The sequence below is a fragment of the Coregonus clupeaformis genome, unplaced genomic scaffold, assembly GCF_020615455.1.
Source record: "Coregonus clupeaformis isolate EN_2021a unplaced genomic scaffold, ASM2061545v1 scaf1039, whole genome shotgun sequence".
In the NCBI taxonomy this organism is placed as follows: domain Eukaryota; kingdom Metazoa; phylum Chordata; class Actinopteri; order Salmoniformes; family Salmonidae; genus Coregonus; species Coregonus clupeaformis.
The window spans coordinates 102250-127925 of NW_025534493.1; the positions used below are offsets into that span (position 1 = coordinate 102250).

The window sequence follows — 25676 nt, forward strand, 5'->3', positions numbered from 1 at the left end:
ATACTGTTTCCCCGTGGGAATCGAACCCACAGCCTTGCAAGGGCCATGCTCTACCAACTGAGCTACATGGGACTTATAAAACAAACGTACTTAACATTTTCATAGAGTAAGATTGTTATTAAATGCCAAGTTGTTTCAATGCAGTAAAATGTAATTCTGTTTGTGAGCCTCTACATCAAGCATTAAAGATGTTAGAGGTGTGCTTTAAGATCCATCCAATAAAGGAAAGCTTGATTTTAACAAACAGCAACATTGTAGCAGAGCAGCAGTGACCTCTACTGGTAGGATCCCACCGATACAATTGTGCTTTAACTTCCGACTGACACACAGTACATTTGATATGAACCGCTTACTAATTTATTTATGTTAAAACTGTCATTAATTCTTTCCTCAAAACATGATTAAATAAAGAGAAATGTCAACATTTTAGTGTGCATGTTTTGTTTTCACCAAGTCTCAGGTCATGTATAACGTATTTTCTATAGTTACATATGGGGATATTATTTTTGACGATACAGTGCTATGAAAAAGTATTTGCCCCCTTTCTAATTTTCTCTACTTTTGCATATTTGTGATACTGAATGTTATCAGATCTTCAACCAAAACCTAATATTAGATAAAGGGAACATAAATGAACACTTAACAAAACAATTACATATTTATTTCATGAACAAAGTTATGCAACACCCAATTCCCCTGTGTGAAAAAGTAATTGCCCCCTTACACTCATTAACTGGTTGTGCCACCTTTAGCTGCAATGACTCCAACCAAATGCTTCCTGTAGTTGTTGATCAGTCTCTCACGTCGCTGTGGAGGAATTTTGGCCCACTCTTCCATGCAGAACTGCTTTAACTCAGTGACGTGTGGGTTTTCAAGCATGAACTGCTTGTTTCAAGTCCTGCCACAACATCTCAATTGGGATTAGGTCTGGACTTTGACTAGGCCATTCCAAAACTTCAAATGTGTTGCTTTTTAGCAATTTTCATGTAGACTTGATTGTGTGTTTTGGATCATTGTCTTGCTGCATGACCCAGCTGCGCTTCAGCTTCAGCTCACAGACGGATGGTCTGACATTCTCCTGTAGAATTATCTGATACAGAGCAGAATTCATGGTTCCTTCTATTAAGGCAAGTCGTCCAGGTCCTGAGGCAGCAAAGCATCCCCAAACCATCACTACCATGCTTGTTGACCTTTGGTATTCTTACTGTGGAGTGCAGAGTTTGGTTTTCGCCAGGCATTACTGGAACCATGTCGTCCAAAAAGTTATACTTTTGAATCATCTGTCCATAGACCGTTCTTCCAAGATTCTTGATGATCATCCAGGTGCTTTTTGGCAAACTTGAGTCAACTTTTTGGACGAGATGGGTCCCATTATGCCTGGCGTAAACCAAACACTGCATTCCACAGTAAGAACATCATACCAAAGGTCAAGCATGGTGGTAGAGAAAATTAGAAAGGGGGCAAATACTTTTTCATAGCACTGTATATCGTATCATTTTGACAATAACGCAATATTATTTTTGCGTTAGTTGGCTGTACCTGCACCAAAACACCAGTATTTTTCCTTCATAGCTTGATCTCCATCTTTTTAAAATCGGTAGACAATTTGTATTAAACACTTATTTCCATGACTGATCAAAACTCGTTTTCTCATGACTCGTACCTCTGCAGCAGATATATGGTGAGCAATATTTTTGGAACATCGAATAGCAATAAAATCACAATATTGAATCGTAATTCATATAGAATCGTAATACATATCGTATCAGCGCCCAAGTATCGTGATCAAATCAAATCACATTTTATTTGAACTGCATGCATGGGTGGTTAAGGGATTGTAATTAAGCATTTCACGTTAAGGTCTACTACACCTGTTATATCAAATCCTGAGGTCCCTGGCAATTCGCCAGCCTTAATAACAACCCATTAGTCAACATATTTTATTCGACTTTTATTTTTTTTACAGCATAAGCAACCGGTTTCTGTTGTGATCCCATTGTAAACAAGGCCTATTTAATAGTGAGTGAGGATTTTCATAACTAAGGTGGGAGACGGCAAACAAGCAACAACCATTTCAGGATACTGGTATATAATTCTCCATACATCTTCATGTACATATTTACTTAATATTCATGTCAACTGAAAGAGTGCCGTTAGTCAAGTGAGGTCACGGAAGGGCAAAGTAATTTAGCACAATATGGAAAGCAAGTCACTCCTACAGCTTAGAGACATCCTAAAAAAAAAACATCTGGCAAAAAGGACATCCGTTTACGAAAAACGTTAGAAAAACCTATTCCTACATAAGCTGAATGATATAGATACAGTATCTCAAAAAAGTGAGAAAGGGGGTGAGAGAAGGACGTATAGCGTCATGCACATAAATTCCTGTAAAAACTGTGTTGTAAGACTATCCGTCGTGTGCGGTCTTCATCTCCCCCGTTTCAAGGCATATCTCTGGTAATCGGAACAGGTCAAAGCTGCTAACAATCGGTGCCACAATCTGAGACAGGACAGGGGCGGAGCGAGGGACTACATTGCTTGCAACTCCTAGTTTTAATTTTGGCTTTTAATATTAATAACATCAAAGAGTGTCACAGACAGCATGTGGATACACTTGGCAGTATGTACGTAATTAGAAAACAGAAGAGTATAAATACAGCCGTGTTGAGGCTTTAAAAAACAAAAAAAGCATGCATATCAAAACCCTTCATGCTCGTTGGAGCAACCAGGAGTCTCTACAACAGGGAACATCAACTAGCTTCAGCCACAGGCCGATTTTTTTCTTCAGTGGATGGTCGGGGGACCGTAACATAATTACAAATAATTTGTAGACTATAAATTGATCGCAAGAAGCCCAAACCGATATAATATCTGACTACAACATAATAATTTCAAACCTTGCTTACATGGAACAGATTTCCAAAATTAAAATAACTTGGTTCTGATTTCCTGGTGTTTTTACACTCTTTTGTCCAACAATGAAAAATTATTACTATTATTTATTCATTTTAAATTAGGGGGCCAAATAAAACCACTGGGCCGCCAGTTGGGGAATCCTGCTCTACAGCTTTTAATCAAACAATTCTCTCTAAACTCGTTTCATTCCAGTCTAAAATATTATTGTATTACCTATCGTTGACCGACACTGTGGTTTTAAAAACGTTCCTTGATCTATGGCCGATGTCCAGCTTTTGGTCCCAACCGTGCTCTCAACACACTAGAAGCATTGTGAGGGGCTCTAGTTTATTGGTTCACGTCGACTAAGGGGGTATGATATGGCCACTACAGCGAGGGAACGTCACCTAGTCTATAGTCCCAGCCAATGAGTCTGTCGGTTGAATCACAGTCAAAAATTTAACAGAACAATATACTTTTCTCAAAGCAGTTAACATCTTTATGCTTAAACAGAACTAACTACATAGATAAAGGAGGATTGCCACAATACACTTGCACACATAGTAGCAAGACAAGTGTTATTTCCACATATAGTTTGATTTGGATGTTTGAGGCTGCAGGTAAGAGCAGATCCCAGAGAATAGAAAGGGGTGTCAGCATGGCTATCTCAGTTTCACCAGGAAGAGGAGAGGGTAGCACAACATCGCCTTCTTCACTGAGTTTGTCCCCACCCATGCACACACACTCTCTTACACACACAGACATTCATATACTTCCTTCAACAAGCTCACAAACACACACACCAAGGGGCCCGGTATTCTGGGTGGAGGGGGTTATGGTGAAAACCCTGATGTTCCGCTTCGTAAGTGCAAAATCCCATGTTTCCCAGGTGATTGTGTTTGTTTTGCAGGTGTTCACCCCCAGACCTCTCCCGTGGGGTGTGTGGGGTTTCGGCAGGGAGAGTGATGAGGTGGGTGTCAGATGTGGCGGTTATGTTTGGTCACAACGGGGGTGGGGACGTCGGGGGCGGCCCTAGTCCGCTTCTTTCTGGCCCCTCCATCAGTAAAGTCGTTTCTCGTAACTGCAGAGAAAGGGCATCGTAAAAACACAATAATGATACCATCTATCAGTGATCAATGACAAATCAACAATTCCTATTACCTGCTCTAAAACAACTGGATAGAACTTATCAATGACCCTTTCATACTACGTCAGCTATCAATCTGTCTAAGCAATGTCATACTGATTCAATTATAAAACAAAGATTGACAAATCCCATTCAATCCCCTATCATCTGCCAGTATATTTATTACAGGCTTATCTGCCCTATGAATAACTGGGGAAGGAGAGGAGGGAAGGAGTCTAGTGGACAGAGAGAGGAGACTAACAAAGCTTCCCATAGTCCATCCCCATTCAAAGATGAACTGCGTAATGGCGAGCACCCCTCCTCCCACTAACAAGGTAATAATCTGAAAGGGAACGTCACATCGCCATATTAGACGTCCTTAAAGGCAAGTTGCCAGATTCAAACATCAAGATGGGAAGCACTTATCTAAATGGTAAGCTTTACATTTCCCACCTGGATAATTTAATCAAAAAGATCAAACTTTGCCATTCATTTAGAAACAAGTGGACAATTGTGCTACATGCAAATGGCGATGTGGGGCCCTCCCCTAGGCCACGCCCCTTCACTTCACAGTGCTATGTACATGTACTTACATGGAACAAAATAATATCTATGGTGAAAGACACAAAGAAAGAAAGACACTGATGTCTAAGAAAGAGTTTCAACACTATCAGTTGCAGAAAAGTCATGACTATCTACTACTGTTACACACACTGTGTGTGTGTGTGTGTGTGTGTGTGTGTGTGTGTGTGTGTGTGTGTGTGTGTGTGTGTGTGTGTGTGTGTGTGTGTGTGAGAGAGAGAGTGAGTCCAACTTACGAGTGAAGCCCATGGACTCCTCCTTCCACCTGAGCGGACGTGGTCCTCTTCTCAAACTTCAGCTCTCCAGAGTACATCATGGAGCTGTGGAAACACACATTACTATCAGAGCTCACTCACACACACACTGGTCCCCTCTTGCCCTCACACACACACAACTCACCGTAGAACAGTGAGACTCTTGGCACCAATGTCCTGGCAGCCATGTTGGATGCCAGCGATCAGGTAGGGGATAAACTTATGGATGGAGCCCTTGTCCTGGATGGAGCCGGACACACCCTGAGCCACCTTCACCTTGTCCCCTTCACTGTGGAATCAGCCAGTCAGAACACAGACGGGTTAGACACTGCTGTGGAATCAGCCAGACGGAACACAGAGACAGTTTAGACACTGCTGATGGGACAGGAAAATTCTCCAACCAGAGCACTGAGAGCAGTCAGACAGCTTAAACCCAGGAATATTGGCATCATTTGTTTTGGGAAAATCCCTTACATATGACATATATTGTATCACAATGTGAACCGTCTGAATTAAGGACAAACCAATGAATACATGTATATAATCAGACTCGAACATCAACAAAATATGAATTCTAGTCGTGTTTGATCAAGAGTTAATCAACACCCCAAATGGCACCCTATTCCCTATGGCCCCTGGTCAGAAGTAGTGCACTATATTAGGCCAGGGAATAGGGTGCCATTTGGGATGCAGCACTAGTGTGGGATGTCCTCCCTACCTGAAGTAGCGTTTCTGGCTGCTGGTGCTCTTCTCCATGGCGTCCAGAGAACCCATGCCACGGTACTTCTTCAGCCGCACGCCGTCCGAGAAGAAGTACTCCCCCGGAGTCTCCGTGGTCGCCGCTAGCAATGAGCCCATCATCACTGGGGAGGGGCGGAACAGGTCATAACTCAAGGTCATTGGTTGGTAAGCATTTCTCCAACTAATTCTCGGTACAGCTAGTGTTTTGTTACATCGATATCTTCACATTAGCTTTGATTACCTGCAATCAGCTATGAATGAATTAGAGGAATATACATGAGTTCAACAGTGCTGAACAGAAAACTAATGTAAAGACATTATCAAGATACTGTAAGACTATAGACCAGGGCTGTTCAATTCTGGTCCTGGAGGGCTGAAACACTTCTGGTTTCTGTTTCTACCTGGTAGTTAATTGCACTCACCTGGTGTCCCAGGTCTGGATTAGTCCCTGATTAGAAGGAGAGGATGAAAACCAGAAGTGTTTGGACCCTCCAGGACCGGAGATGAACAGCCCTGATATAGACCTATGCTAGCCTATGTAATGAACCACATGGATCTACTGCATGTTATAAAGGGGTGAATGAAGGAGTAAGTTAATGAATGAATGAGTGAGTGAGTGAATAAATGACAATGGAAGCATGAATGACAATGTATGCATGAAAATGAAAGAGAATGAATGAATGACTATGAAAGAGTGAATTAATTAATAAGTGAATGAAAGGTACCTGTCGATGCCCCGAGTGAGAGAGCCTTGACCACGTGGCCCACGGTCTGAATGCCCCCGTCGGCGATGACTGGCACACCGAAACGTCTAGCATACTCTGCCACCTTATACACCGAAGTGCCCTGAGGCCGCCCGCACGCCATCACTACAGGAGACGGAGACGGAGACAGGAAATGCATCATATCATATCCTATGACAGGTGCAGTCAGGCGATGTTCGGTTGTGCACGATGGATGGATTTTTTACAGAAGTAGTATTATCAGAATCGATGTGTTCACTTAAAAAATGTAATAATTGAATATGTCTAAGTTCTTCCAATAAGTATGTTTGTATTGCGTTTGAAAACGTTTGCTGAACATAATGCTGTGGAGAAAGTCATCGCCATGGTAACCGCGAGCAGAGCCTTCATAAATCACCACGACAACACAGACTAGCAACCAGTGTAGCATCTTGGTTAGTTACTCGCTGCTCTGATCTTTCTCCAGTTTTGCTGTGTAGCTTCAGTGGTTGACCTTAAATTAGAACTGATCCAAAGCCAGCTACTATGGGTAGATGGAATCCTATGCATATTTTCACATTTCTATTTAATATCACTACACTCATATCATAAGATTTAGTCGCAATACTACAATTCCAATAGCACATTGCACTCAAGGTGTAGCATTCAGGGTTGGGTCAATTCCATTTTAACTCAGTCAATTCTGCAAGTGGATTCAAATCAAATCCACCAACAATCCTCTCTTGCATTCAGATTGGAATTGATCCTGTAACATTGATAGTATCAGGGTGTGGAGGTGGGGTCACTACCTTCCTGGGTGATGCAGATGGAGCCACAGCCCATGCCCACTCTCAGAGCATCCACTCCTGCATCGATCAGGTTCTTGGCCTGAGCCGCCGTCACCACTACAAGAGACAACACACAATTTATAATATAATATGCCATTTAGCAGACGCTTTTATCCAAAGCGACTAACAGTCGCATTTTTACGTATGGCTGGTCCCGGGGATCGAACCCACTACCTTGGCGTTACAAGCGCCATGCTCTACCAATTGAGCTACAGAGGACCACATCATCAGGATGCAGGAAAAGAAAGGTGTAGCGTGTAAGTGTCTACTGTATTTTTCCACAGACGTTCAATTGAATAAACAACATTTCCCAAGACTGATCTTGATAGCCCCTCAAAGATCTACAACAACTGGATGGGTGGAATTGCCATTTAGTGATAAATCCTTTCCCAGCGCTCCACACTCTCTCACCGTTCCCTCCCACCACCTGCAGCTCGCTGTACTTCTGTTTGATGTAGTTGATCATGTTGACCTGATACACAGAGTTGCCCTGTGAGGAATCCTGCAGAAACAGAGAGAGAAAACAATTCATGTCTGCACTGCAGTACCATGGTCTACCGCTATTTAGAACTGTAACCCAACTGTAACTCGACCATAACCACCATGTCCAACTAAACTGCATGAACAGGTCAACCCCTAACCCAACCGTCCCACCTACCCCAATCACAACCGGATCCCAACCTAAACCCCATCTGAATCCTAACCATAACCCCAACCGTACCCCAGCCTCAATCCCCGAACCCACCAGTACGACCACGTCGACCCCAGCCTGCATCAGCAGGTCCAGTCTGTACTTGTCGTCGTCCCTGGTGCCAATGGCGGCTCCGCACAGCAGCTGTTTGCGAGAGTCTTTAGAGGCCAGGGGGTAATCCCTGTTCTTCTTCAGGTCTGTTCTGGCGATGATGGCCACCAGCTCATCACTGTCGTTCACGATGGGCAGCTTGCCTGGTGGGAGGAAAGGGGTGGAGAAAGAGATTTTGGTGACCAAGTAATTCTGCCACATAACCTCAAACAGGTGGTTTCATAAATGACCTTGTACAGCAAACCAAAGCAGGTGACCAAGTAATTCTGCCACATAACCTCAAACAGGTGGTTTCATAAATGACCTTGTAAAGCAAACCAAAGCAGGTGACCAAGTAATTCTGCCACATAACCTCAAACAGGTGGTTTCATAAATGACATTGTACAGCAAACCAAAGCAGGTGACCAAGTAATGTACAGCAAACCAAAGCAGGTGACCAAGTAATTCTGCCACATAACCTAAAACAGGTGGTTTCATAAATGACATTGTACAGCAAACCAAAGAACATCAAATCAATAATAAGTAGAGGATTATACAATAGAACACTGTACCAGAAAACAGGCGACAATAGCCTCCTAGACGGACTGTACCGACTGGCTCACCTTTCTTGCTTCGCTGTAGAATGTCGTTAGCCTCTTTCAGGGTGACACCGGCTGGGGCCACCACTAGCTCCTCCCTCTTAGTCATGGCCTCCTCCAGCGGTCGGCTGTGGTCCTTCTCGGAGAGGAAGTCGATGTCTCTGGAGGTGACGATGCCCACCAGCTTGCTGCCCATCTTGCCAGTCTCGGTGACGGGGATGCCAGAGAAGCCGTGGCGTGTCTTGGCCTCGAACACGTCCCCCACTGTGTGACGCGGGCTCATCACAAGAGGGTCTGTGATAAAGCCCTGCTCAAACCTCTGGACAAACAGCAAATATACTGGTTAATAGACTATCACGGGCATAGGTGCACTGCAACCCAATAGCTGATAAATTAATTAATACCAATCAACTTAAAATTATGCAAGTAAATACATGACTATATGCGGTTAACTACAAAGGTATATGACTTGACAGACCATAAAAGGTAAATATTAAGTAGGCAGAATGTTTTCATAGGTGTTTATGGGGTCTTACCTTAACCTTGCGGACCTCGTTGGCTTGGAATTCAGGAGTGCAGTTGTGGTGGATGAGGCCGATGCCTCCCATGAGCTAAAGGCATTAAAAAACACCCCGACAAGTAGAAATCACTTTTGGGAGCCGCAATACTGTTTATGGTACTTTTTTCCCCCAGCAACAAAACACACTTTGGATGTGACTGATGTGGAAAGCGCACAATAATTTCTAGCTTAGTGGACACTTTTTATTTATTATATACATTAATTTTTTTACTGGCTCGCGTGTCAGGCGGCAAGGTCTTACCGCCATGGCGATGGCCATCGATGACTCTGTGACTGTGTCCATGGGGGAGGAGATGAGAGGCGTCTTCAGGGTGATCTTCCTGGTCAGGGCAGAGGTCAGGTCCTGGTAGAGAGAGGAAGGAGGACATCTTGGCTCAATAACCCACTAAATGTTCAGGAAATAAGTCATTCAAAATGCAACCAGCACACTAGATAATATTAGAGTGTTGCAGTGAGTGTAAATGTCCACACTGAGGAAATATACTCAATATCGTTTCATTTCTAATACAGAGTGTAGGTAATTTACTTCATGAAGAAAAGAGAACCTTGGCCAGCATTGCTTGTAATGGTAAAGGTTGCTTTCGCAGTTGTCCACTAGGGTGCAGACATGCACCAACAAGCCCGTTTGTCCTATGTGGTTTGGAAAATTACAGCTTTTGGTCCAAGCATGCTTTCAATGACTAACGTCAAGAGCTTTCCTCCCTTATCTGTGGCAAATGTAAACTGCCATATCGTACCGAGACTGACTGTTGTGTTTCTGAAATGACTGGACACTTTGGCAGCTCAACTGCACTACCCTGCTACATTCTACAAAGGGCTAACCTTTAAAATTGAGAGACCACCTCTGCACATGGTGTGACCAACAATAATTTCCCCAATTTCCCAAAATGTGATTTGATTTGAATAATTTCCCCATTGCAACACCAAACGGAGGCCCACCTCACACTTATAAAACATCCCTGTGCGGAAGGGAGGGGGAGAAATCTATTTTAGACTACAGTCTGAACAAACATTATTGCATGAACTTTGACTGTATTCAGTTGAGACTGAGGCAAACACAGGCTCGTCCAAGTTATCAGTGTGAATCCGCTTCCTAACCGTCAAGAAAATAGGCCAGACTACAACCCTATGGAGACAACCCACAACGCCACGGCAACAACGCAGACAGGCGCCTTCCACAGCAACAAGAGCTGTGTTCTAGTCTGGATTTTATTTGAAAAAACTGGTGATTAGAGATGTCAATTAGATGAAAAAACCCTGATGGACAAGCGAGAAGGGCAGGGGGATTTCACATAAAGCCTGAGATTAACGCTCACGTCATCCCCTGAGAGAGAAGAGTGAGCAACCAACCAACCAGGCACAACCATACACACAGACAGAGAGAGACCAGGCGTGGGAGGCCATCTTGGTAAAAATAGGGTGGCTAGGAGGTTAGGGATGACGAAGGAAGCTGAGAGCAAAAATTATTTTAGGAAAAGCTGCAATTACAGAATGAGGTTTTGGCTTTGAATGCAGAGGGTTGTTTGTGCATCTGTGTGGACACAGTGTACTGTAAAAAGGCTTTGGTTTCGGATGTGGCAAGGAGTGTCTGCTGAAATAGTAAGGAATGAGTAGGAAGCTTTACTGCTCCCACTTGGTGCAAGAGTCTAAGGGACTTCCATTTTGACCCCTAGTCATTATACCTGTAGTGTTCAGAGATCTGGAAGAACCAGATTGGTGTTCACTATCCAGTTCTCCAACAGGCTAAGAGCAGCCTTCATCATATGGCTTGCACCTACCCATTACTCTATAGGCGAACACTGAAGAGGAATGGGCTAGGGAAGAGGGTCTCAGAACAAAATGGAATTGAGCCCATGAACAGAACAGTAGGCTGAAGGTAGGTTGACGGGTAGTCTGTCGCTCAAAACCCACATTGAATTGTCTTAGCTTTCTGGAATGTCTGACAGTCATAGAGGAGAAGAGAGGACTACTCACCACTTCGTCTGAGGTAAAATCAATGAAGCCCGGCAGAATCAGGAAGTCGCTGAAAGACAGACAGAACAAGAGGTCAGGGGTCAAGGTTCACATGTTGTCATGGCTAAAGAAAGATGGCTTAAGACAAGAGTACTACAAGACCCACAGTGCAGTGCAATGCAACTGCCAGACAACTAGTGACAGTGGGTCAGAAGTGGCCTATACATTTTTTAAATAAAAAGGCCCCCATCCTTCACCCTTTTTTCCACCCAATTTCAACGTTTACAAGCACCTCCACCATGTTGGAGTTGGGTCCAAAGCAGGAAGTGTTGAAAGCCAAAAAGGGAATATGTGCCAATCAGCCCCTCGGACTACCACTTCGACCGAGCTTGGTAACGATATAGGGAAAACTAGTTCTCGCAATGGTTGAGGAGTCTGCGCCGAAATGTTGCCTTTGATGTAAATTTGAATAAACTAAACTACAAGTCAGTTTGCTTTAAGAACTAAGAGAAAATGTCAGTATCCATTCCTTTGTGGTATCAAACAAGGCATATGTTTTTTTGAATGAGTGTTTCAATGGCAAAAAAATGTATGTTCATAAATTGGCCCTCTAGTGATGGCTGACCAAGCTGCCCCTTTTCTTTGCCTTGTACTCTAGTCTAAAAAATAAATACTGTCTCACCCTAACAGTCCAGTACTTTGCAAAAGCATCTGGGGTTTAACTTCATCTCTTAGACTGAATGGACACAATGACTGGCAGAGAGGGAGCGGGAGAGAGCGAACGAGACAGACGGAGAGAGAGGAGGATGATGTGTGTTTTTCACAGATGGGTGGATCTGGTGGTTTGGCAGATGGGTGTGAGAACAGACTGTAGAGAGACTAATAAGTGAGTATTTGTCTGTGACAGAGAGAGATGGGGGAAAAGTGAAAACCAGAATAAGATCGGGGAGAGCAGGAGAGAACAGCTCTAAGTCAGATAGAACGGGAGTAGCGAGCGAGCAAAAAACTAAAAGAGAGAGCGAGAATGGCCCCCTGTCCTTTATCATCCGTCGAGACCATTCTCCTGTCTCCTCCGCCTGTGTGGGTGAGAAGATCGGGCCTAATATAAGTCCACCAAATGGGACAGGGAGGGGTGCGCCTGCACCCTCCAGACACCTCACAAACATCAACACAGTCAGAGACAAAGAGGCGGAGGGGAAAACATCTGCCAGCATTTAAGGCAACCACTGATTCTGGATCAGCTCTCTCTAGCCAGACCTACCCCTAACCAGCATGAGCCATATGGTAAAAAGTGTCACTGGATCAGTTGATAAGCAGTCATTTTATTTATTTAGAATTTCCACTACAGAATACAAGTTACAGTGGTCAACCTGTAACCTATACTTAACCTTTAATCTATACTTAAGTGGCCAAGTTCACCCAGAATGTAACGTAAAACATGTGTGTAAAATGGGATCTTGATGAGTAAGACCTTGATTAGGACTTCCCTTGTGGAGATGGCACTCCACCTAAAAGCAATGCAATTGTTTTCATCCAGGTTCAACTTCATGTTTTGTCCACAGGAGTAAACGATTAGTCTCCATATATACTGGTATCTCCGACAGAGACACGGCATTCGAGAAGAACTAACTAGAGCTAGACTTGGCACGCGTGAAACATTAGGTTTTTAAATAACAAAGACAACACTGGCTACCTTTGAATATGGTTTGCATTCGAATGTTGAATGTGGACAAATGCATTCGGCCACACCAGCGCTGCAGACAACGACAAACTGCCTGAGTTAGACATTATTATGACCCTTGAACCACTAAGTAGAGAAAGTGGGTAGATCTGATTTAGAGTGCACCTACCTGTCTATTCTTGCATAGTATTAATGTCTACATACAGTACCAGTCATACATTTGGACACACCTACTCATTCCAGGGTTTTTCTTTATTTTTATTATTTTCTACATTGTAGAATAATAGTGAAGACATCAAAACTATGAAATAACACATATGGAATCATGTAGTAACCAAAACAAATATATTTTAGATTCTTCAAAGTAGCAACCCATTGCTTGATGACAGGTGTGTCCAAACTTTTGACTGGTACTGTATCTATTGCATGACATTTCTGTATTAAAACACCAAAAGTTGCAGGCCTTAGTAATACTGGGTGTGATTTGACTTGTGTTCATTTCATGCAAGATTATTTTTGACACAAGCCTGGATAACACGACTACATAATGTTGTTCTAGGCTACACTTCTGCAAAGGCAGTGCACTATACATGCATAATCATGTCAAGATTGTAATCTTTTCATTTATCGTCCCTTTGCCATGTAAGTGGATTGAAAATACATTGTCTTCTACACCAATGTCCTGGGGGAGAATTGCGTTGGAGGTGAGTGAGTTGAATGGGGCTAATTAGAAGCACAGGATGATTAGGTGGCTGTGATCATGACAACATCATCATGAAATCATCCTATGAAGCCATTGACAGAAAATGACTGCATTCATTAATTCTTTACGACAGAGATAATATATGATAATGTCATGCAGCAGAGTCGTCTGCTGTACTAGAAAATGTTGAGTTGCTGAAAGAATATTGATCCTGCTTGGTGAAATGGCCTTGAGACACCGACAGAACATCTCAGCTCACCCTGGTGAACCCTTTCATAAGGGAGCGTGTATTCAGCTCCAGGGTGTTTTGGTGTGGACAAGCCAGCAGTAAACCTGCCAGATTACAGCAGCAACAGGTGAGCAAACACCTCACAGCCAGTAGGCCTTAGCCAGATGTATTCTCACTGGCTCTTTCTCAATGTATCTTGCCTTCGATTCCTTGCATCTGCTCCCTCGCCTCCTTCTCAAAACACATTGGAGAAGAAGGTCTGAGTGGAGTGACTTTGGACCTTCTCCTTTAATACGGTTAAAAAGGAGCCGAGGATATAGAGAAAGACTAATTGAGACTGAGCCACTGTCGCTACCGTCCTGGGTTGCCAGGTTTGTGAGGCATTTGTCTGAGGTTGCCATGGTGGAGACACAGCTGTATGATACAGGTAATATGGGCCCAGATGTGGCGCTAATGAGGGCATCCTCACTTCCTCTAATACCGTCCTCCGAGACGCTCACATGACAGTACCTCGGGCTAGTCATGTGCTCTGCCTTGCCTTCAGGGAGGACGCGCTTCATTAAGGAGTGACGCTCCGGTATCACACACACGTACATTGCCTTCTCAATTAACCCCTGTGAACTGGGACTAACTCTCCATTCAAATGTGTAGTCTAAATAGTGAATACCCTTATTGTGTGGATGTTGATAAGTCTGTGAACCTAACATTTAGTAAATTTAGCAGACGCGCTTTCCCAGCACAACTTACAGGAGCAATTAGGGTTAAATGCCTTGCTCAAGGGCACATTGAAGGTTTTTCACCTAGTCCGCTCAGGTTCGAACCAGCGTCCTTTCGGTTACTGGCTTAGCGCTCTTAACCACCTATAACCTGATTGATTCAATAGGATGGATAGATAAAGCTAAAAACTGTTTTCATAAACTAGCCCATGACTTGAAACCCCAATTCAATCAAAACCAACTACCACCTACCCAGGATAAGACAAAATAACATGGTCTTCCCAAACTGTAAGAAACAAATGGTTGAGTTGTATCTGCTTGTTGTCTAAATATTGGTTGTCTCACAGAGGGTGCATAACCAGTTTAGAATGAACAGGGTATCCATTAAATTATTATTTTTACCCCCTTTTCTTGCCCCAATTTCGTGATTTCCAATTGGTAGTTACAGTCATCTCATCGCTGCAACTCCCCTACGGACTCGGGAGAGGCGAAGGTTGAGAGCCATGCGTCCTCAAAAACACGACCCTGCAAAGCAGCACTGCTTCTTGACACACTGCTTGCTTAACCCGGAAGCCAGCCGCACCAATGTGTCGGAGGAAACACTGTCCAACTGACGACCGAAGTCAGCTTGCAGGCACCCGGCCCACCACAAGGAGTCGCCAGAGCATGACGGGAAAAGGAAATCCCGGACGCCCAAACCGTCCCTTACCCGGGACGACGCTGGGCCAATTGTGCTCTGCCTCATGGGTCTCCTGGTCAAAGCCGGCTGTGACAGCCTGGGATCGAACCCAGGGCCTAAGTGACGCCTCAAGCACTGCGATGCAGTGCCTTAGACTGCTGCGCCACTCGGGAGGCCCTAGGGTATCCATTTAATCTGTAACATCAATTCTGTACAAAATGGCACCCTATTTCCTATGGTTAAAAGTAATGCACTATGTAGGGCACAGGGTACCATTTGGGACGGAACCATATATAGTCAGAAGACATAGGCTACAACATCAACACAAGGATGTGAATGTTACTCTATTTTAACAAGTAGGCGCTGAAAGCATTTTATAGCAGTTTTTGTCAAGTCCTCTAGCCAGAGGTATGTTTAAGATGCAAAACGATGCACAGGGTTTTGGCCAACAGTCTTGGGCAAAGGGGCGAAATTAGTGAAGTGGCTCGCTGTGGTAACATTCCAATGCAATGACCAATATGACCATCTGTCATCTTGGGGCAGCCCAATGCTTTGCTTGTTGAAATCAAGTTAGTTTTACACAGAGTGAAAGTGAATTGAGGGATATTCAATTAAAGTAAAAACAAGACAATATGAAATGAGTGATGAGTTCATCTTCAAAAGTTATGTAGAGCAGATGAAGAAAGGGCATCGCCTTAGGATATGAGTGCAGTCAGATTTCATTACTAGATAGATTAGATAGTGATTGAGTGTCTCAAAGAATCAAATAGCAGTTCATGCACTATGATTCTTCGGAGCAGTTAAAGATGCAGTCATATCATTACCGGAAGCAAATATCATCCTATGGTGCAGATCAGGTTAAGCAATCAACCCCCACCACCCCTGTCCTACTCATTCATCCATATAGATCAGTGTTTTTCTCAGCCAGCTAAAAACTCAATTAAATAATACAATTGGTGGCGACTGTGTTGTTTACTTTGGCCAAATTCATCAACAAGTTATTTTTATGGGACAACCATTTGCTTCCCCTATGTGAACTCATCATTTGGAGAGACAAGAGGATTTTACAGTATAGTATATATAGTGTCAAAATGGTTGAAAAGTCAACCGTTTTACTCACTTGTAAGTCAACCCGTCGCCTTTAGAGCATAGCTCTTCTGCCGTTTGACCGTCGGCGACAACAGACTGTTGTTGAGCAGATCTGCGATTCAAAACGTGTTGGCCGTCATTACAATGAGCCGCCCGTATCTCGTCCATCATCGCTTGCGCTTAGTTTTGGACAGTTCGAGAGCTTACTTGAACAACACGGTTCTATTTGGCATTTGTATTGTGGTTGAACTGAACTTACTTGTAAGTGAGACCGTCTCCGACGGAGAAAAGCTGTTGTGCGGAGAGTCCATCTTCTGGGACGTAGCCAGTACCACCACTGATCAGGTAATCAGCCATGCTGTCAAATGAAAAGGATGACAAGCTGTCATTAGATTGTAGCCATCGCTTCATAAAGTGTAACATTCGATGCATTTTCAAATATAATTAGCCATAAACAAATTAAAGGTTAAAGGGTGACGACGCTTTGAGCCTGTGAATGACTATTAGTGCTGAGTAATTAACCCAAACGTCAGTTATTTTTCGTTTGTTAAACATTTTACATTTACATTTTAGTCATTTAGCAGACGCTCTTATCCAGAGCGACTTACAGTTAGTGAGTGCATACATTTTACATACTGGCCCCCCGTGGGAATCGAACCCGCAACCCTGGCGTTGCAAGCGCCATGCTCTACCAACTACACGGGACTGTATTAAACGAGGCACTACGTTCATCCAGGCTCTGTCGTAGCCGGCCGCGACCGGGAGACCCATGGGGCGGCGCAGAATTGGCCCAGCGTCGTCCAGGGTAGGGGAGGGAATGGCCGGCAGGGATGTAGCTCAGTTGGTAGAGCATGGCGTTTGCAACGCCAGGGTTGTGGGTTCAATTCCCACAGGGGGCCAGTATGAATTTTTTTTTTTTATATAATAATGTATGCACTCACTAACTGTAAGTCGCTCTGGATAAGAGCGTCTGCTAAATGACTAAATTGTAAATTGTTCAGGGTTTTTTCTGTGATATCAATGCGCAGTTTCTCTAGAGATAAATCGTATCAAGCCTGAACTGTGTGATGTAGTAGGGCGTTGTAGTTCCAACAGGCCAATATTCTACATAGTTTAGCGCAGAAAACGTGGTAATTACCTATAATGACCATAATTCATTGCATGCCTACTTGTCCATCTGTGTTTCTTTTAGCCTGCTACATAAAATAAGACAAGAACACGCGATTGAAAGGAGAGCAGTTGCTTCACGAGGTACACTACATGACCAAAAGTATGTGGACACCTGCTTGTCGAACATCTCATTCTAAAATCATGGGCATTAATATGGAGTTGGTCCCCCCCTTTGCTGCTATAACAGCCTCCACTCATGACAAACAGCCCCAGACCATTATTCCTCCTCCACCAAACTTTACAGTTGGCACTATGCATTCGGGCAGGTAGCTTTCTCCTGGCATCTGCCAAATCCAGATTCGTCAGTCGGACTGCCAGATGGTGAAGCATGATTCATCACTCCAGAAAACATGTTTCCACTGCTCCAGAGTCCAATGGCGGCAAGCTTTACACCACTCCAGCCGACACTTAGCATTGCGCATGGTGATCTAAGGCTTGTGTGCGGCTGCTCGGCCATGGAAACCCATTTCATGAATCTCCCTGACGAACAGTTATTGTGCTGACATTGCTTCCAGAGGCAGTTTGGAACTCGGTAGGGTGTGTTGCAACCGAGGACAGAATCTTTATTCGCTATGCACTTCAGCAGTCCCGTTCTGTGAGCTTGTGTGGCCTACCACTTCACGGCTGAGCTGTTGTTGTTCCTAGACGTTTCCACTTCACAATAACAGCACTTACAGTTGACCGGGGCAGCTTTAGCAGGGCAGAAACTTGACGAACTGACTTGTTGGAAAGGTGGCATCCTATGAAGGTGCCACGTTGAAAGTCACTGAGTTCTTCATTAAGGCCATTCTACTGCCAATGTTTATCTATGTTTATCATGGCTGTGTGCTCGATTTTATACACCTGTCAACAACGGGTGTGTCTGAAATATCTGAATCCACTAATACTTTTGTATATATAGTGTATCTCTACCTGAAAATACATGATCTAACGGATTGATAGTTGGTATACAGCAGTCATAAAAGTATGCCTTGTTTACATTGAAGAACTACTAAAATAGTGATTTTGTCAGATAGCAGCTCTATAGAGATGAGATGACTTGGAATTAATAAAGTCATCAAATAAAACAAATGTAATATACACAACTTAAGTAACTAAAGTAATGTGAATAAATTATGGTTAATAAGTGATAAGCAGTAATCGGCAGTCACTACCATCATGGGAATTGTATTAATCGTGTTATTCTGTGTTACAGCATTCAACCCACATAATGCATTGATTTTTTATTTTTATTTTTTACTATCGAACCCGAAATCGAAAAACATAAACACAATAATCAAACTGAAACCGAACCGACCTCAAAAGCACAAATCGCTGAGCACTAATGACTATGTGATTTCAAAATGTGGATGACCCACTAACATTTATAATAATTATTTATATTAGAGGGGGAATGCTGGCAAAATGTTGCCTTACGAAATGTAATGTACTGTTGTGTAAATATCCATGCCAAAAATAGCAACAGCACTAACGTTAGCTACATGTTTAAATAAAACACGTTGCTTCAAAAAAAAATCCATAATATTTTTTTTACAATTTACTGTCCGGGTGACCTAAGATTTGATAAACACCAGGAAAAGTGAGTACACTAACGTTCTCTCTATTGCTTGTGGTGGCTGTCCATACAAACAAAACACCCATCAAGCGGCACTATGAGCTAAAAAGTCATGTCATGTTAATCAATGACACGTTAAGCAAAAACATTTCCTTCAAGCACATATGTATCCAGACTACCTACACAGTGTTCTGGAGCAGCTGTGAGCAATGCCTGCCAATACCGTAGCTAGTTACAGTGGTTAGCTAGCTCTTACTAACTGGCTACTGTACCGTTGAGCACCTAACAATGGTTACAATGCCTTGAGCACACAAAACATGCGGGGAGAATAAAACCTGGCTATATTAACTATTCATGACGAATCTAGCCAACTGTCGGCAGCCTAAGTATTTATAGTTTTCCATCCATCATATCATTTGTCTTTAGCATGATATCGTTTGCAATGTATTTTGTCATAATAGCTGCACTATATATTAGCCATCTAATTTCTTGCCACGCAGGTCAAAATGATCAGAGTGCGTGCGCTATTCAGCAGGAGCATGTGTCAGCTAGCGGTAGCCGGCTAGCTAACATGTTTCAACTCATTACTGAAGATGATCTGTATTCTATGCCATTAGCCACCTCACCACGCTCTTAGTCGTATTTACAGTTCCCTAATATTAGTTACGTTAAGAAAATGTGAAACCAAAAATCTATTCCAACCCATTTTCTACCTCTTGAAGCTGACCACGTTGAAGGTGTTCGGAAATGCGAACTTTCCAGCTGTAGCTAGCTAGCAAGTCCAAAATGAGCGGAAGCAAAGTGTGCTTTCTCTATCGTGGAGGGAACCACCCCAAAATTAATTCCCTACTACAAACTCAAGTGATGATGCGAGGCTGGTCCAAATTTGATAGCCTGTCGCTGCTACAGTGTATCCGCGTTATGAAGAATAATATTTTTTCAAAAGCATCGAAAATGGATGCGTCACATCCCCTCTCCTCCCACGTGGGGCTCTCGTTGAATTCGAAAACATGAGGGTAAAATCCTCAACTCAATTACAGATTTTGCAGGTTTGTGAGATTGTTATGTCCGTGTAATTTATGTAATATACCTAATATCTGCACTGCAGTGTGCAGACCATACATATTTTAGAGGAGAAAATCATGCATTTAGGCTATTCAGGGAAATCTGCACTATAGTCTGACAGTCCCAATGTCCGTATATTATCATTTTATAACCCACAAATAACCACATAGGCAGCAGGCCCAAGCCTCCTACCATCTGTTTTTGGAATATTAGTCCTTGGGCTTCTATTATCAGGATCAAGCAAGAATCGTAATCATTCAAATGTGTAGTAATCTACTTTTATAATGCTTATCTACTTATCAATCTAATGTGACTTTTGTATTTTTCCAAAACTCACACATCAACTATTCTCAGATGGTTCAGTGAGGTGCAAAGTTTGGGGGCATTAAATTGAACAGCACTACTGTCAGATTTATAAGTCACATGCAACTAGTTACTAAATTAGTAACAGTGGCATTCTCTAGTCTAGATTGATCTCAACTGATCAGTAGAGCCAGCCAGGCTACATACCTCCTTAAGTAGCATAGATAACATTTTAAACATTTATAGTAGGTGAGGCTACACATTGACCATAATTGAACCTCATACCCTCCCTCTTATCTTATGTATCATGGTCTCAGACTTTCACTTTCACATATAGAACAGACTGTTTAAAACTGTCAGATAATAAAAGCAGAAAAGCCAATAGACCATTGGCGTTCAAGCTGACAGATTTGGGAAAATCAGACTGAATTCACATGTAGGCCTGGCCTATTGTATTGTATGTTGACCTGTGAATCTACAAGCATTGCGTACCGAACAGTTCCACTCGCCCATTTCTGTGATGGTTGTGGGTTGGGAAGTGGAGCGTTCTCCACTATAACACTAGCAGCCATCTTGCTAAAGGGCAAAGTCATGCCAAAGAGGAGCGTTGTAAAGCTCAGATTAAAACTTCTAGGCTTTGAAGAGAAAAGTCCAGTGTTTATGATAAGATGGAAGGGATAATGGGCTTCCTCCATTAGCCAAAATTAGTAACAAAACACACACACACACACACACTCAATAAACACTCAGACTCCTTGTCTACCTTCTCTCTCTCTCTTGCACACACACACACACAGATGAAGTGGACCTCCCTCACAAACACACACTTTTGTAAAAGGAGGACAGACAGCACACAGCTCTTGTCTTGTGGTCCTCTGTAGCTCAATTGGTAGAGCATGGCGCTTGTAACGCCTGGGTAGTGGGTTCGATCCCTGGGACCACCCATACATAAAAAAAATGTATGCACGCATGACTGTAAGTCGCTTTGGATAAAAGCGTCTGCTAAATGGCATTTATTTTATTTTATTTTTGTCACCAAGCCGTCAACACCATCAGTGGCTGACAGTAGTCACTGACAGACAATTGCAACCTGCCATCACGCCAGCAATGTCGCAATAAAGCAAGCTTTGTTCTTCATTCTCACAGCATCTTTACGTTTCCTGGAGAGTGGGGAATTCTAACCCATGCACTCCTGATCCTGTGCATGCAATGGCATGAGACTGTTGTAACTGTGTGCACTAAACCAACACACAGATATTCAGAGCAAATAAAACCGAATGCATTTGTAATGGTGACTAGTGATCCACCCTGCATTAAGACAGAATTTGTATTCGCCCCATGTACACTTATCATGGGACTGTATATGGGCTCAGTCTGGCCCAAGCTATAGGCCCCTGGCCTATTCTCCATGTGGCACTATTCTAGGAGCTCCTCCTGCAGTACTAAGGAAAGCACAGAGGACCTTCCCAGCCTTGACAAGTACCAAGGTGATCTGGCGGATACGGTGTCTGTGTGTGAGTTCATCGCGTTAAATGTGGGTCATCCACAATATGGGTCAGAGATTCCTTTATACCCAGCCAGTGGCTATTTCAAGCATTGATTCAAACCCGATCCCCTTAAGGTCTCCACCTGCTACCCTAGCTGCACGGCATAAGTGGGACCTGCCACTCAGAAAATAGCCTTGAGGACTCAAGAGAGGCAGTTTCTGTTGTTTTGGCATCAGAGTAAGCCACTGAATCATAGCTTTTCAATTTGTTTAGGGGCCGCCCTCGGAATGGCTCGCCATAAACCATGTTTCCATATACAGTAAGACACAGGCATCCTAGAGCTTCATTATGGGCTAACAAGGAGATTTAACTTCATTGTTATTTTCAAGCCAGACTAAACACAGGGCTATGTGGCAGTGTAAACTGATACTAGTCAATAGGCTGTATTTACATAGTTTAACCATAGTGAAAGCAGAGTTATGAAAAGTAGTCAAAAGAAGTGGGAGGAACTAATGCTAAAGCTTGTATGCCCCACAAGTCAAATATACACAGTATACAAAACATTCGGAACATATGCTCTTACCATGACATAGACTGACCAGGTGAAAGCTATGATCTCTTATTGATGTCACCTATTACATTTGCTTCAATCAGTGTAGATGAAGGGGAGGAGACAGGTTAAAGATGGATTTTCAAGCCTTGAGACAATTGAGACATTGATTGTGTATGAGTGCAATTCAGAGGGTGAATGGGCAAGACAAAATATTTAAGCACCTTTGAACGGGGTATGGTAGTAGGTGCGAGGCCACCGGTTTGAGTGTGTCAAGAACTGCAACGCTACTGGGTTTTTACGCTCAACTGTTTCCTATGTGTAAAAAGAATGGTCCACCACCCAAAGGACATCCAGCCAACTTGACAGAATTGTGGGAAGCATTGGAGTCAACGTAGACCAGCATCCCTGTGGAACGCTTTCGACACCTTGTAGTCCATGCCCCGAGGAATTGAGGCTGTTCTGAGGGCAAAGGGGGGATGCAACTCAATATTAGGAAGGTGTTCCTAATGTTTTGTACACTCAGTGTATTGCTTTGTGTTGAAGAATGTTATCTTGTCCTCTCCAAACAAATTGAATATCTTTGTGTGTGCCAGTACTATCAATCTGGTTTACTCCCTTTTTTTCTATAGTTTATTTCAGCACGTCAGCTCCACAGTTGCTACGCAAGTAAACTATTCTACATTTCAGCAAGTATCTAAAAATCTACTTTGCCTGGCCCTTCACTCTTATGTTGTTCTTTTCTAATGGATGGCAGTTTATTTCACTAAGTAATACTCTAGTAACCATATATAATCTGTCTTTGTCCGACTCACGTCTCAGGGCCAAAGCCAGCCTGGATGCGGGTGGCGCTGTATCGCTGGGCGGCCGTCTCATGCCCATGCCCATGCCCGTGCCCGTGGGGGCTGAGGCGGAAGAGGTGATCCCCGTCTTGGGGTGAGGAGTTGGGGTTGGAGCTGGGCCGGGGTAGCTCAGTGTCCCCTACGATCCTCCGGTAGTCCATCTGGTGGCTGTCCCGCTCTGCATCCACCCCAAAGTGTTCGTAGCCGTACCCCTCCATGTTGGGTCCAATTGCCAACATTTCTTGCTCCAGTCTCTCACTCTGGTCGGTGACCTCACCGTCGCCCTCTGACCCTTCTGTCGGTGATGTCCCTCAAGTGGACTCAAGTCCCCGGACCGGCCAACCAGCTCAAAATGATTCCCACAGAACGGAAAGAATTTGAACGCTCTCAGCCAACCAACCAGATGAGTCAAGCTAGCTGACAACCTAAGTTTGTAAACAGAGCTACTTGTGAGAGACACAACACGTTCTCTGGTTCAACACATTCTTATCCTGGTCTCATAGCTCCAGTGTTGACTTGACCATCAACTTTGTTGTCGAATCCCAGCTCAGATACAAAAATACGATAGAGATATGAGAGAGAGACAGAAAGAAGATAGTTATGTTCCTCCTTCCCTCCCCGTCTCTGCGCAGGATGCACCTGCTAACCAACCCACAGCGTCCGCTAGGCGTGTCAGGAGAGGGTGTCGCCGTGGTAATGCTCCTGCTGAGAGGGCGTTGTTGTGGAAATGATGCTGGAGAGGCTTGTCGTCGTGGAGTCGTTGCCGTCCCAACGTTCCCCTTGTCCCTGTGAGAGAACTAATACCCCCTGACCTGAAGGGAGATTGTGGTGGGAATGGGAGGAGTGAGACGGCAGAGAAAGAGAAAAGGCCCAGACTAATAGAGGGAGGGAGAGATGGATAGAAAGAAAGAAAGATAATGCCAGCAGGGATAGAGGAGAAGCAGAATGGGATACTCAGTGTGTTTTTGTCCAGTTGAGTGCTCTATGAATCTCTCCCTGCGTACAGCTTAAACCTGCTTTCTGTCAGTGGCACACGTCACTTTCACAAAGAGGATTGGAGAATTAGAATAAAGTGGGCAGGAGATACATGCAGAAGGGAGAGAGGGCACTTAAACACACTTCAAACAGACTAGCACTGTCGCCAATGTGTGTGTGTGTGTGTGAGTGTGTGTGGCTGTGGGACAAACCCACAATAATATACAAGAATTTCACAAACTGCTTGAAATAGTACCAAAGTATGGCCTTGAGGAGGATGCCTGTCTTGCCTTGTACACAGACAGGATCAGGGACGTACACAGTGCTCACACTGCACCACAGGAGAGAGTATAGCTAACACAAGGGTGACAGCTTCTTACACAACCCCTGAAATATACCTCAAATGTTCAGTACAATCTATAGTATATGCACAGTACAAACCATTCTGCTCCCAAAAACAATGTGTGTATGGATATACCTTTATATAGGACAGTTTGAGGCCTGTACTCTTAACATCTTCCTGACAGTGTTTTACAAGCTTACATAATAGAATGTTAAAGGCACATAAGGCTCATTTGACGGGAGCATGGAGCTAGCTATAGCAACAACCAAAGTTGTGGGTTCAATTCCGGCATGGGCCACACACAGTGAATACATGTGGGCCTATATGTGGACTGAAAGTTGCTATGGGGAAAACATCTCTAAAATGTGCTCTTCTTTTCATTTTCATTTTTAACAATGCCAGAGAAATCAAATCAAATTTTATTGGCCACATGTGCCGAATACAACAGGTGCAGACATTACAGTGAAATGCTTACTTACAGCCCTTAACCAACAGTGCATTTATTTTTTAAGTAAAAAGTAAAAATAAAACAACAACAAAAAAAGTGTTGAGAAAAAAAGAGCAGAAGTAAAATAAAATAACAGTAGGGAGGCTATATATACAGGGGGGTACCGGTGCAGAGTCAATGTGCGGGGGCACCGGCTAGTTGAGGTAGTTGAAGTAATATGTACATGTGGGCAGAGTTAAAGTGACTATGCATAAATAATTAACAGAGTAGCAGCAGCGTAAAAGGATGGGGGTGGGGGGGCAGTGCAAATAGTCCGGGTAGCCATGATTAGCTGTTCAGGAGTCTTATGGCTTGGGGGTAGAAGCTGTTGAGAAGTCTTTTGGACCTAGACTTGGCACTCCGGTACCGCTTGCCGTGCGGTAGCAGAGAGAACAGTCTATGACTAGGGTGGCTGGAGTCTTTGACAATTTTGAGGGCCTTCCTCTGACACCGCCTGGTATAGAGGTCCTGGATGGCAGGGAAGCTTGGCCCCAGTGATGTACTGGGCCGTACGCACTACCCTCTGTAGTGCCTTGCGATCGGAGGCCAAGCAGTTGCCATACCAGGCGGTGATGCAACCAGTCAGGATGCTCTCGATGGTGCAGCTGTATAATTTTTTGAGGATCTGAGGACCCATGCCAAATCTTTTCAGTCTCCTGAGGGGGAATAGGCTTTGTCGTGCCCTCTTCACGACTGTCTTGGCGTGTTTGGACCATGATAG

General features: G+C 43.7%; 1 protein-coding gene across 3 annotated transcripts; it reads right to left on the minus strand.

The window, feature by feature from the left end:
- Positions 1–2978: 2978 nt before the first annotated feature.
- LOC121549661 (inosine-5'-monophosphate dehydrogenase 1b-like) lies at positions 2979–24064 on the minus strand. 3 transcript variants are annotated; one of them, XM_041861462.2, is made up of 15 exons: positions 23124–24064; positions 16438–16536; positions 16210–16290; positions 11103–11151; positions 9370–9471; positions 9085–9159; positions 8573–8867; positions 7914–8113; positions 7580–7670; positions 7130–7225; positions 6324–6467; positions 5576–5720; positions 5003–5146; positions 4840–4923; positions 2979–3976 (listed from the first exon to the last, which is right to left on the minus strand). In XM_041861462.2, exons 1-15 carry the CDS (start codon positions 23387–23389, stop codon positions 3955–3957), a joined length of 1893 nt encoding a protein of 630 aa, XP_041717396.1. In that variant the 5' UTR covers positions 23390–24064; the 3' UTR covers positions 2979–3954. The 3 variants fall into 3 exon arrangements, with proteins under 3 accessions (XP_041717396.1, XP_041717416.1, XP_041717406.1); XM_041861482.2 differs by lacking the exon at positions 23124–24064 and adding an exon at positions 19617–19860; XM_041861472.2 differs by lacking the exon at positions 16210–16290 and having other exon boundaries at positions 23124–24062.
- Between the last annotated feature and the right edge of the window lie 1612 nt (positions 24065–25676).

What these genes read in the sequence shown, in the direction of transcription:
- LOC121549661 (XM_041861462.2), bottom strand. Translation starts at nt 23,389, where the DNA reads ATGTTGGCAATTGGACCCAACATGGAGGGGTACGGCTACGAACACTTT. An exon ending in GGAGACGGTCTCACTTACAA is followed by an intron (nt 16,291 to 16,437) that starts GTAAGTTCAGTT and finishes TTTGAATCGCAG; the next exon opens with ATCTGCTCAACAACAGTCTG. An exon ending in CATCTGCATCACCCAGGAAG is followed by an intron (nt 6,468 to 7,129) that starts GTAGTGACCCCA and finishes CGTCTCCTGTAG; the next exon opens with TGATGGCGTGCGGGCGGCCT.